Source organism: Phyllostomus discolor, chromosome X, assembly GCF_004126475.2.
Source record: "Phyllostomus discolor isolate MPI-MPIP mPhyDis1 chromosome X, mPhyDis1.pri.v3, whole genome shotgun sequence".
Taxonomy (NCBI): domain Eukaryota; kingdom Metazoa; phylum Chordata; class Mammalia; order Chiroptera; family Phyllostomidae; genus Phyllostomus; species Phyllostomus discolor.
Genome location: NC_050198.1, coordinates 79,544,404 through 79,558,497, shown reverse-complemented (window position 1 = coordinate 79,558,497; position 14,094 = coordinate 79,544,404). Strand labels below are relative to the sequence as shown.

The following is a 14,094-nucleotide window of genomic DNA, read 5'->3' as shown; positions in this document are numbered from 1 at the left end:
TTATTTTTAAATGAAAAGTTAGGGCATTTAACAGGTGAACATATTATATACAGATGAATCTGAATCTGAATCTTCATTGTAAACATAATTTTATTGTATCCTTTTCTGTTAATTATTTATTCTACATTTCCTTGGATTCTTTTTCTTAAGATGATAGCATTTAAAATGATAACTGTTTTTCAGCTGTATTTTGGGAACGTTGCAATGAATTACAGGACATTGAGAAAATCATGGCTCAAATTGAACGTGGGGAGGCAAGAATTCAACGAAGGATCAGTATCAAGAAAGCCCTGGATGCCAAAGTACTATATTTCATAATTGTTAAAATTATTATTAGATTGTTTTAATTGATATGGCCATTAGCTTTGACATGTTACTGCACATTTAGTTAAACCAATAATTTGTTTAAATCCACAGATTGCAAGATACAAAGCTCCATTTCATCAGTTACGTATTCAGTATGGAACCAGCAAAGGAAAGAACTATACTGAGGAAGAGGATAGATTCTTGATTTGTATGTTACATAAAATGGGCTTTGATAGAGAGAACGTGTATGAAGAATTAAGACAATGTGTACGGAATGCTCCTCAGTTTAGATTTGACTGGTTTATCAAGTCTAGAACTGCTATGGTATGTATTTCTTTCTTACTTTTTTGCTCTGACTTTTCTTATGGAAATTTCAAATATTATATATCCTTCACTTCGATTCTCTAATCGTTAACACTTGCCATGTTGGCTTTCCCTACCTCCACCCACGTGTGTGTGTATATATATATGTGTATATATATATATATACACACATGTACCTAGAATCTATATATAAATGTAGAATCTATATTTTGAATTCAGAAATACATATCTGTTCTCTCTCTCTCTCTCTCTCTCTCTCTCTCTCTCTTTCTCAGAGAACCATTTGAAAATAAGTTGCACATATCATTAGGGTTCACCTCTGAATATATCAGCATTCATCTAAAAATAAGGACATTTTCCTACATAACCACAATATCATTATCCTACCTGAAAATGTTAACATTGATTCAGTAATGTTATCCAGGATACAGTCCATGAACAAAATTTTCAGTTGTCCTAAAAGTATCTTTCATAGTTGTTGCTTAAACTTGATGATCCAAAGATCACATATTATATTTGGCTGTTGAGTCTCTTTAGTATCTTTTAATTACAACCTTTTGTTTGCTCATTGTTAGATTTAGGTTAAACATTTTTGGCAAGAATGCTACATAAGTGATTTGTACTTTTTATTGTATCACATCAGGAAGCACATGATGGGTTGTCAGCCTTTTGATGATGCTAAGTGTTTTAAAATTAATTTTATTGTATTTTTCCATTATCATTTAGTTCCCTTATGCCTCCCCCCCAGCAATCACCACACTGTTGTCTATGTCTATGGATCCTTTTTGCTTTCTGTTCAATCCCTCTACCCCCTAACCTCCCTGTCACCTTGCTCTGTATGAGTCTGTCCCCATTTTCCTGGTTAGCTCAGTTTGCTCATTAGATTCCACATATGAGTGAAACCATATGGTATTTGTCTTTCTCTCATTGGCTTATTTCACTTAGCATAATGTTGTCCAGGGCCATCCATACCATCACAAGCGTTAAAATTTTCTTCTTTTTTTATGGTGGAGTAGTATTCCATTGTGTAAATGTCCCAAATTTGTTTTATCCACTCTTCTATTGATATAGACACTTGGGATGCCTCCATATCTTGGTGATTGTAAATAATGCTGCAATGAACATAGGGCTGCTTCTGTTCTTTCAAGTTAGTGTTTTGGGTTCCTTCAGATATAGTCTGAGAAGTAGGATTGCTGGGTAAAAAGGCAGATCCATTTTTAATTTTTTGAGGTATCTCCATACTGCTTTCCACAGTGGCTGTGCCAGTCTGCATTCACACCCTCAGTAAAAAAAAGGTTCCCCTTTCTCCATATTCTCACCAGCACTTGTTTGTTGATTTATTGATGAGATACATTCTGATAGATGTGAGATGATACCTCATTATGGTTTTAATTTGCATTTCTCTGAGGATTAGTGACATTGAGCATCTCTTCATATTTCTATTGGCCATCTGTATGTCCTGTTTGGAGCAGTGTCTATTCAGGTCCTTTGCCCATCTTTTAATTGGCTGGTTTGTTTTTTTGGTGTTGAGTTTTGTAAGTTCTTTATAAATGTATCAGTGAATATGTCCTCCCATTCTGTGGGTTGTCTTTTTATTTTATTGATGATTTCCTTAGCTATGCAGTAACTTTCTACTTTGATATAGACCCTTTTATTTATTTTTTGTTTCCCTTGCCTGAGGAGATATATCTGATAAAATACCGCTACAAACAATGCCCAAGATTTTGCTGCCTATGTTTTCTTCTATGATTTTTATGGTTTTAGGTCTAACATTTAAGTCTTTGATCCATTTTGTTTATTCCTGTGTGTGGTATAAAAAGGTGGTTTACTTTCACTTTTCTGCATGTATCTGCCCAGTTTTCCCAACACCATTTATTCAGTAAACTATCTTTAGCCCACTGTGTTTGCTTGCTTCCTCTGTTGAATATTAATTGGATATAAAGGTGTGATGTGGGGGTCTCTGCCCATAGGGCACCCTCGGCTTCCACGGATGAGAATAAGTCTACCAAGACATGACCTGTTTCGGGAGGAAAGGTGGCTGATCTTTCAAAGGAGGAGGGCCAGGAGCCTTTTCCTCAGTGGGCTTTTAATGGGTTCAGCTTGCACAGGAATACAGGTAAAGCTCATCAATCATTGTCAGGCAGTAAGGATCAAACAATATATAATATTCAAAGAACTATGAGGGCTTATTCTGAGTCAGAGTCAGTTAGCTAAAGGGCTATAAAACTTTGGGAAATGAACTCATTTCATGCTTGGACCCTTATCAGAAAATTGAGGGCATTCTTAGCAAAGCAGGTTTCACAGAATTTTATGCATTCTTTCTTAGGCCTGATCGCCCTGGGGAACCAGCCCTTTGTAGCACAGGGTCTCACCCACCTTCAGCATTGTTTCAGGTCTAAGGCAGGGGAAGTAAGGCAGCCAGGAGATTAGGAGATTTCTTGCAGACAAAATGAGGATTCAGGCCATGTCAAAGCCGTGGGGTGCAGGTCCATCACCCCCTTTTGCTATAGTCCCCCAAGCCCTTCCCTGAGGTCCCCTTTGTGACCATGCCTGTCTTAGGTAATCCCTCCCTTGAGGAATCTTACCCATCATTGGCTAACTGGTCAGGCTTGGGGCCAAGCAAGGGTGAGGTAAAGGGGGCAGAGGCAGCACTCCAGCCAGGGAGATCAGCTTTGGCTCCGTAGTGGCTTATGGTCCCAAGGTCTCTCATTCAGTCTTAGCCCTGGGGGATTACAGTTTCTGAAACCAGGCAGGGCGGTTCCCAACAGTGTGGGTTTATTTCTAGGCTCTCTGTTCTGTTCCAGTGGTGGATGTGTTTTTATGCCAGTACCATGCTGTTTTGATTACTATGGCCTTATAGTATAGTTTGATATTAAGTGGTGTGATTCCTCTTTGTTCTTCTTTCTCAGGATCACTGTTGCTGTGTGGGGCCTTTTGTGGTTCCATATAAATTTTTGAAATATTTGTTCTAGTTATGTGAAATAGGTCAATGGAATCTTGATAGGAATTGCATTGAATCTCTGGATTACTTTGGGTAGTATGGACATTTTAACGATGTTAATTTTTCCTACCCTTGAACACGGTATGTGCTGCCATGTATTTGTATCTTCTTCAATTTCTTTCTTCAGTGTTTACAATTTTCTGAATATAGGGCTTTTAAATACTTGGTTACATTTCTTACTAGGTATTTTATTATTTTTGAAACAGTTATAAATGGGATTTTTTAAAATTTCCCTTTCTGTCAATTGTTATTGGCATATAAAATGCACCTGATTTTTGGATATTAATTCTGTATCCTGCTGATTTGCTGAATTCATTCCACAGTTCTCGTAGTTTCTTAGTTAAATCTTTGGGATTCTGTATGTACAGTATCATGTCTGCAAATAAAGACAGTTTTACTTTTCTAAGTTGGATGCCTTTTATTTCTTCTTGTATGCTGTGGCTAGGACTTCTAGTACTATGTTGAATAAAAGGTGAAAGTGGACATTCTTGTCTTACTCCCTTTTTTTAAGGGGAATGTTTGTAGTTTTTGCCTGTTGAGTATGATGCTGGCAGTGGGTTTGTCATATATGGCCTTTATTATGTTTTGGTATGTTCTCCATATTCCCACTTTACTGAGAATTTTTATCATAAATGGGTGCTGGATTTTATCTAATGCTTTTTCTGCATCTATTTATATGATCATGTGGTTGTTATCCTTCATTTTGTTTATGTGGTGAATCACATTTGTTGATTTGTGAGTGTTGTACCACCCTGCATTCCCAGAATAAATCCCACTTGATCATGGTGTATGATCTTTTTGATGTATTGCTATATTCTGTTTGCTAATATTTTGTTGAAGATTTTAGCATCTACGTTCATCAGGGATATTGGTCTGTACTTTTCTTTCTTTGTAGTGTCTATATCTGGTTTTGGAATTAGGATAATGCTGGTCTCCTAAAATGAGCTTTGGAACCTTTCCTCCTGTTGAATTTTTTGAAATACTTTGAGAAGGAAGGTGTTAGTTACTCTCAGAAAGTTTGGTACAATTCACCTGTGAAGCCGTCTGGTCCAGGGCATTTGTTTGTTGGGAGATTTTATATTACTGCTTCAATTTCACTAGTTGCAATCTGTCTATTCAGAACTTCTCATTCTTTCTGATTCAGTTTTGAAAGTTTGTATGTTTCTAGGAATTTATCCATTTCATCCAGGTTGTCCAGTTTGTTGGCATGCTTTATTCATAATATTTTCTTACCATCCTTTGTATTTCTTTGGTGTCAGTTGTTATTTCTCCTGTATTATTTCAGATTTTATTTATTTGTGATCTCTCTTTTTTTCCTTGGTGAGTCTGGTTAAAGGTTTGTAAATACTGTTTATCTTTTTAAAGAACCAGCTCTTGTATTCATTGAGCTGTTGTATCATTTTTTAAGACTACTTCATTTATTTCTACTCTGATCTTTATTATTTCCTTTTTTCTACTTAATGTGGGCTTTGTTCTTTCTCAAATTCCTTTAAGGGTAACATTAGATAGTTTATTTGAGCTTTTTCTTGTTTTTTTTTTGAGATAGGCTGGTAATACTATGAATTTCTCTCTTAAGATTGCTTTCCCAGTGTCTCATAGATTTTGGATTGTTTTGTCCTCATTTTCATTTGTTTCAAGGTATCTTTTGATTTCTTCATTGATCTCACTGTTGATCCATTGATTGTTTAATAACATGTTATTTAGCTTCCATGTCTTTGTGTGTTTTTCAGTGTTCTTGTGATTGATTACTAGTTTCATACTTTGTGGTCAGAGAACATGCTTGCTATTATTTCATTCTTAAATGTATTAAGACCTGTTTTGTGTCCTAACATGTGTTCTAACCTAGAAAACCTTCCATATTTGAAAAGTATGTATATTCTGCTGCTTTGGGGTGAAATACTCTGTAGATACCAATCAAATCCATTTGATCTAGTGTGTGGTTTAAGGCTGCTGTCTCCTTGTTGATTTTCTGTCTGGAAGATCTATCCACTGAAGTTGATGGGGTGTTATTTCTGTCAATCTCTCCCTTAATGTCCATCGAGATTTGCTTCACACATATAGGTGCTTCTGTGCTGCGTGAATAAATGTTGACTAGGGTAATATGCTCTTATTGGATTGTCCCCTTTATCATTATGTAGTGTCCTTCTTTGTCTCTTGCTATAGCCTTAGTTTTAAAGTCTAATTTGCCTTTACAAATACTAGTATCCCACCTTTTTTTCCCTTTCCATTTGCATGAAATATCTTGTTCCATCCCTTTAAGTCTGTGTATCTTTCAGTCTGAGATGTGTCTCTTGGAGGCAGCACATATATGAATCTTTTCCATTCAGCTACTCTATGTGTTTTGGTTGGAGTATTTATATGCCATTTAGATTTAAGGTGATTATTGATAGATATGTATTTAGTGCCATTTTATTAGACTGTTTTTCTTTTTTTCTCTTTTTTCTTCTTCTGAAATGAAGCCTTTTAACATTTGTTGCAGTACTGTTTTGATGTTAACAAACTCCTTTAGTTTTTCCTTGCCTGGAAAGCTCCTTATTTCTCCTTCTATTTTAAATGATAGACTTGTGTAAAGTAGCCTTGGTTTTGGTCTTTGCTTTTCATCACCTTGAATATTTCACACCACTCCCTTCTGTCCTGACATATTTCTGTTAAGAAATCAGATGACGGTCTAATTGGTGCTCCCTTGTGTGTAGCTACCTGCTTTTCTCTTGTGGCTTTTATGATTGTCTCCTTGTTTTGAAGATTTGGCATTTTAATTACGATGTGTTTTGGTATAGGCCTCTCTGAGTCCAACCTGTTTGGGACTCTCTGAGCTCCCTGGACTTGTGTGTATGTTTCCTTCACCAGGAAGTTTTTGGTCATTATTCCTTCAAACAGGTCCTCAATCCCTTGCCTGTTGTCTTCTCCTTCTGGTCTTCCCATGATGTGGAAGTTGTCAACACTTCATTCACTGTCCAAAATGTTTCTTAAGCTCGTCTCATTTTTTAACATTCTTTTTTCTTTTACTGCTCTATGTGAGTGTTTTTTCTACCTTGTCTTCCAAATCACTGATGTGATAACTCGGCTTCTTCTAACCTACTGTTTATTCCTTCCAGTGTAGTATTTATTCAGATATTGCATTTTTTATTTCTGACTGGTCCATTTTTATGGTTTTTATGTCTTTTTCATGCTGCTGAGTATCCTTTTTTTTGGATCCTTTTTTTCATATTCTGTTTTTAAAGATTTTATTTATTTATTTTTAGACAGGGGAAGTGAAGGAGGACAGGGAGAGAAACATCAATGTGTGGCTGCCTCTTGCTTGCTGCCAACTGAGGCCTGCAACCCACGCATGGACCCTGACTGGGAATTGAACAGGCGACCCTTTGGTTCACAGGCCAGTGCTCAATTCACTGAGCCACACCAGCCAGGGCTGCTGAGTATCCTTATAATCATTACTCTAAACTCTCTATGTGTTAAATTGCTTTCTTCCATTTCACCAAGCTCTTCTGTAGAATTCTCTTGTTCTTTCATTTGGGATCTGTTTCTTTGCCTTCCCATTTTGGCTGCCTCTTTGTATTTGTTTCTACATAATACATAGATCTGCAAAGACTCTGATGTAAGCCTTGTCAGATGCTGCTTGTGACTGGCCCTGGTTAACTTGTTTGGAGCTACCAGTAATCCACAGCATGGGGCTTCCTCTATATGGCCCGTTTGTTTGCAGAAGGATCCAGGCTGAACACCAAGGTTGGCTTTTTTCGGCACTGGGCCTTGGGTAGAGTCATCTGAAGTCTCATAGAGCTCCCAGAGATCCATCTTAGTTGTTAAACTACTCATTGATACAGCCTCAAGTTGTAATTAGCAGCCCAGCTTGAGCTCCACTGGGTGGGTCAGAGTAATTTCTGCAGGCAAGGCTATTGCTTCTTGCCAGGTTTATGCCACTTGGAGGTCAGTGTTCTGCCTGAGAAAGATGGCTTCTGAACAGTATGGGTGATGATTCAGCACAGGGATCCTGGTGGCTGTTTCTTCAGTTCTCTCCCCAGAGACATCAACCCCAGGCTCTCCTCAAGTATCTCTAGTCCACTCTGCCCTTCCTCTGCCAAAGCTCAGGGTAAGTGGCTACAAATGAAATTTTGTGTCAGCCCTTTAAGAAGCTCTCTGAGTCTCCACCCATCTCTCCCTGGCAGACAGAACCCCTGTTGTTTTTCACAGCCGATGTTGTCTTCCTTTCTTTCTTGGTTCTGGTGCTGTAGGCTGAGGAGCCCAGCTTGGGGTTTAGACCCTGCATTTCTTAGGGGGAGCTGCCGCTCAGCTGTTGAAATACCCCTCCAGAACTTCAGCTGCCACCCGTGGGTGCCCACCCAGCCCTCTTGCGCCTCCTCTGCACTCTCTACAGATCTCTTTGTGGTGAAGTAGTTTCTTCTGTTTGTCCTTGGTTATAAGTCTTCTCTCCAGTTAGGGTTTAGTTCATTATTCAGGATGATTTCTCTACAATTTAGTTGTAATTCCAGATTGGTCCTGGGAGGATGTTAGTGTTGGTGACACTAAGTTTGATTACTTGGTTAATATGGTGACCACTAGAGTTCTCCAATTTAAAGGTATGTTTTCCCCTTTGTAATTAGGCAGATGATACTTGAGACTGTGTGTAACTTAAGGATTTATTTCATTTATTTTTAAAATATTTTATTTATTTCTTTTTAGAGAGAGGAGAAGGGAGGGAGAAACAGAGAGAGAAATATCGATGTGAGAGAGAAACATTGATTGTTTGGCTCTTGTATGTGCTCCATTGGGGGACTGAACCTGCAACCTAGGCATGTGCCCTGACCAGGAATTGAACTGGTGACCTTTGCTTTGCAGGATGATGGCCAACCAAGTGAGCCACACCAGTCAGAACAAGGTTTTATTTTTAATGAGAAAGAATTGGTGCCTAGGTTGAGTCTTTATAAGAATATTATGTGACAGAATAATTAAGTAGAAGAGATATTTTTATTTTATCTGCTTATAATTCACTCTGGTACTTTCTAATGTGAATTGTGTTTCTGTTAAATTCTACTTCTGCTCAGCAGTGTTCTGATGGTATTGAAATAAAGGCAACACATATTTACTGTTGGCATCATCAGTCTTTTTTCAGCTGAGATAACTAAAACAAAAATAGCTTTATACAGCCTAAAAATTAAAAGTAAACAAACAATCCAAACATTGAACATTTTAAAAGTATTTTCCATTAACCATAAATATATTCTTGACCAAAGGCTCATAGAGGTGCAAAGGTTTTGTTTGGTTTTGTATTTGCAGTTCAAGTTGAATAAAAAAGAAAAAAAAAAAAGAAATCTGAGTTGCCATATTGAAGATGCTAATATTGGCAGATGCTTTACAAGATAAGATATTTCTTAAAACGTTAACACACACTTAGAGTGTTTTTGGATTGTTATTAGAACATGCCTATCAAGTTTATAGAATATGTAATGCTGGGAGAACTAGCAAATTCTTTGGATCAAGTCAGGATACAAAAGGAACTAGAGAGACTGGAATGATGGATTTGTGGGATCTCATAGCATGACATTTAATGGAAATAAATGTAAAGTGCTATACTTCTTAAATGAAGAGGTACATGTGTTAGTAAGATGCAGTAGAAAGTACTGGTAAAAATAAAAAAGATAAGAATCTATAGAATAAAGGGCTGAACTGACATTGGATGTAAGGAAGAATTGTTTGGCAGGATTATCTTTGGATCATTGACATAGATTATTGAACAATGTAGAATAGCTTTTCTGTTAGATTTGAAAATGAGATTCTGTTTTGATTGTCTGAAGGCTTTGGCAGTGAGCTACTTATTTAAGGTGCCTTCTAGCTCAATGCATCTGTGACCATGTTTAGCAGAGAACTCCTTTCAAAATGCATGCATTTTTGAAGTTATAATTGATAGATAACATTAGTTTTACAAATTTCAACAACTTGTAGAAAACAAATGCCTACCTGCATTTTTTGGCAAATCATATTTTAGATCATACATGCTCTTTTGTGTGATGGAGCTTTTGCTGAATTTTGAGTATTATTTCAGTGATATTTTACTATTTTAAAAAAGGTTGAGAGTTTAATGCTGTTTCCAGTTTCTGTAATCAGTAAACAAAAGCAGTAGGATGAAACAGATTCAGAAGTCCAAGGAAAATCTTATATTTCTTGTAGAGTGAGTATGACTGTAGAACTATATACCCTTATTTCATTTCCAAGAAACAACCAAGTATATTATTAACAACCACTAGATGTCTCTGAACTCCCTTGTAAATAATCTTTTTTCCTCCATCTTCTTTCTACAAAACATTACCTCTTTCTTTACTAAGATACTTATCTCTAATGCATATTTTTCAAAAGAGCAGATATTAACTATATATGTAATTACAAAATGAAACCTTCATTTTGCCTTTTGAAAATGAAGACATCTTTGTCTTTAATTACCTTCTGGAAGGTAGAATTTATGATTTCTAATGTATCTTTTAAAATATATAATAGTGTATTTTATATTTAAATATTGTAATACAAATTGTTTACTTTTCTGTTTTTATTTTCCTTCTTGGTAATGGATCATTTTTGCTTATATATATCTGGATTAGAGTGCAGGTAGTATATTTGTAAATATGTATATATAAAGACCATGTTTTTGGAATATTTTTTGATAATATCAATTATTGGGGAAGTAAAATAAGTCAGTCAAAGAAAGGCAAATACCATATGATTTTGCTTACATGTGGAATCTAAAGAACAATGTAAATGAATAAATGAAACAAATACATTCATAGATACAGAGAACAGACTGATGGCTGCCACATGAGAGGAGGGTAGGGGGACTGGATATAAAAGGTGATGGGATTGAGAAGTACAGATTGGTGGTTACAGAGTAGTCATGGGGATGTATTGATTGATTTTATTTTATTCATTAATTAATTTATTTTATTATTGTTCAAGTACAGTTGTTTCCATTTTCCCCCCACTCCAGCCATCCCCACCTCCCACCCCCCATCCCACCCCCTTGGTTTTGTCCATGTGTCTGATGCATGCTCACCAGCCTGCAGTAATCACGGAATGATGCAGATGGCTCATCCAAACACGAGAAAAACATACACAGAGACAACCAGGTCCTGTGGAGAAGTAGGGACAGAACAGCCACTCTCTTTAGTGGAGAGAGCCCCGTTCCCATTCCCAAGCAGATTTTTTATTAAGAACACAGACTTAGTTTGTGGATTCACAGTCTGGCAGGAAAGATCAAAAGAAGTAGGTGACTTTCAAAGGTGCAGACAGAACTCCTGCTGTGATTCTGGGCAAAGATTGGAGTTTTAACATTTGAAAGGACTAACAGGGCTCAAAAGGCTAGTTTTGGTTTCCTGTCTGTGCCTTCAAATTCTAATCTAATCATCCTCCAGCAAACAGATCTCACAGGATCTTGCATATTCTATGTCCCAGGCCTGATTATCCCAGGGGTCCGCCGTCTCTGTCTCTGGTCTGGGCTCCACTGCCCCTGTTATTTCTGCAGGCCTAAGTCAATAGAGTAGACAAAGGCAGCCAGGAGACTTGGATTTCTCACATCTAAGAATAAGGACTCAGGCTTTGACAAAGCCGAGGGTTGATGTCCATCACGCCTTCATTTCCACAGCCCCAAGTCTCTTCCCAGAGGCCTCCTCGTGATCATGCCTGTATTAGGCGATTCCCTCCGTGGGAAATCTTACCCGTCATTGGCTGACTGATCAAGCATAGGAGGTTAGGCACAGAACAGGCAGCGTTCATGCCAGGGAAATAAGTTTTGTCTCCTTAGTGGCTCCCTGTCTGGAGGTCTCTCACTCAGCCTAAGTCACGGCGGGGGTTACAGCTTCCAGAGACCAGGCAGGGCGGTCCCCAACATGTGTTCTTTATAGGTGTTCCAGAAAACCTCCCCCCCCACTTATCCCCTCCCACCTCCGCTATGGTTATTCTCAGTTTGTTCTTGATTTTTTCAGTGTCTCTGGTTATATTTTGCTCACTTGTTTTGGTGATTAGGTTCCAGTTATAGGTGAGATCATATGGTATTTGTCTTTCACTGCCTGGCTTATTTCACTTAGCATGGAATACTACACAGCAGAAAGAAAGAAGGAGTCACAGGGATATAAAGTACAGCATAGGGAATATAGTCAATAATATTGTAATAACTGCATTACAATATTGCCAGGTGGGTACTGAAAATTTCAGGGGAATACTTTAAAGTATATGATAGTCTAATCATTATGCTGAAGCTAACATAAAATAATATTGAATATAAACTATAATAGAAAAAATAAAAATGAAATGAAAAAGTAGATTATTCATATTCCTAGGTACTCTCTCTGCCTGCTCATTTAAAATAATTGTTCTTGTACAGTGAATCATATTCAAAATCCAAGAAGACTGAAAGAGGAAGTTGTGGTTTTGAAAGTTAAAATTAATTGGTTTCATTGAAAAATCCCATCTTAGAAATATAGAGGATGTAATTTGATTCATTATATATGTCATTGTGTTCTAATTAAAATCTTATTGATGTTTAAACTTTAAACGTAGCTTACTAAAGAAGCCATCTTTAAGCCCTGACTGGTGTGGCTCAGTGGATTGAGTGCTGGCCTGCAAACCAAAGGGTTGCTGGTTTGATAACCAGCCTGGGTCACAGGCCAGGTCCCCAGTTGGGACGTGTGAGAGTCAACAACACATTGATGATCCTCTCCCTTTCTTTCTCCCTCCCTTCCCCTCTGTCTAAAAATAAATAAAAATCTTACAAAAAGAAAAAAGAAGCTATCTTTAAAAACATAATCTTGCTGAAAGATAACTCTCCTCTTTCCCAGAGATACCAATAAATAGTATCGAAATACTTAGAAAAAAAAGTAGAAACCTTGGTAGTTATGTTTTATTCTGAGATCTCAAAGTACTGAATTCATGGTTTCTGACTTAACAGTTTTAAAGTGCTTAAAGTCATGAATCTCCACTTCTAAATATGCCTCACTTTGAAATCCTCAAGCTAAAGGCTGAAGATTTCTCTGACACTCTTTTCCATCTAAAAAATCCTGCTATACAAAAAAAAAAAAGAGTTTTAGTTTCATTTCTCTCTGCTAAAAAGATTGTGATTTCTTTCTCTGAAAACTTCTGTAGTCTTTAATCAATCTCTGTTGAAGTACATAAACAAGTAGGAAGGATATGATCATTTTAGATTTTTAAGCTCAGAGAATATGAATAGTCCCTACCATTTTCCTTCTAAGAAAAACATCTTGAAATGGGATCTTAATCTTAGGACATTCAAAGACTATCAGAATGACAGACTTTTACCAAATGACTGTATAAAACTTCATATTTGTATACTACCTTTTATATAATAATGCTTGCCAGTCCCTTTATCAACATTAGCTCATTAATTTTCTTGCCCTTAGTTTTAGGGCAAAGTATTGCCCTGAATGGATGTCAGGGTATTGTCCCTGTTAATTTACTGATAGACGAATGTGACTGGGAGATTTGAGAATGAGAGGTTCAAAAGAACTAGCACATTATTCAGTTTACTGGAGGAACAGGTGGAAAGTATCTAAAGCTTAATCAGTACTTCTTTGGACCTCCTTAGGCCCTTTTAAGTACTTAAAGGAGAAAAGCAAATTTAAGTCTCTGAGATAAAGAACAGTTCTTCATAACAATTTATTGTATCCCATTCAGGGTTACTTTGATTCTTACTTTTAGTAAAAAAAATTCATACCTTTTAACTTGTGGGGAGCTTTTTTCTTTCTTCTGTTAGCCAGCTAAAGGAACCGTGTGCACATTGCCTGTGGCCATGTACCTTGGAGTGGAGTCAAAGCATTAGTAATTAATTATTACAATTACCCTGCCTTTTGTAGTAGTTTAAGTCATTTTTTCTGATAGCCTCTCAGAATCAATCACATAGTGTTGTATACAATGTAATAAAAATTTCATGTTGTTACTGTTTGTTTTTAAATCAACTTATTGTTGATAGTGTTCTTATTTAAAATTAAGAAAATTACATTCCTCACTAGAATTTTAAGAGAAAATTACTTTTTAGAAAATATCACTACAGCTTTTTATAAGTGTACCAGTGATAGTCTGTGTTAGTTAGGGTATTAGTTCATCACAGAGAAGGACTGAAAGTAAAACTCAAAAATTTCCACCTTATTCTATAGTCACAGTAATATTTTTGTTTGTTGCTTATGCAGCGTGGTCTAGAAAATTTCATAAAGCAGGCCACTCACAATTTTTGATTTTATATGTCAGTAGTTTACTGGAGGTTAACAGCTAACATTGATATTTTAGAGCATTATATTATTAATGAAATGGGAGAAATATGAATTCATAATTGGTAAAACTGGTAAACTGAAGTGTATTGATGAGCTGTTCTTGACTAAGAATTATTAAACTGTTAAAAATGCAATATGGTTATGCTCATAGAGATATATTATTAACTCATGCACTTGAAAGTTGAAAGTGTCCCTTTACAG

General features: G+C 36.6%; 1 protein-coding gene across 9 annotated transcripts in view; it reads left to right on the top strand.

Moving 5' to 3' along the window:
* Positions 1 to 14,094, top strand: part of SMARCA1 (SWI/SNF related, matrix associated, actin dependent regulator of chromatin, subfamily a, member 1) — a 78,856-nt gene that overhangs the window by 55,536 nt on the left and 9,226 nt on the right. For all 9 annotated transcript variants that reach the window (XM_028522178.2, XM_028522179.2, XM_036016883.1 and 6 more), the window contains 2 exons: positions 184 to 302; positions 418 to 630. In XM_028522178.2, coding sequence (XP_028377979.1) covers positions 184 to 302; positions 418 to 630 — 332 coding nt within the window. The remainder of the gene's footprint in view (positions 1 to 183; positions 303 to 417; positions 631 to 14,094) is intronic.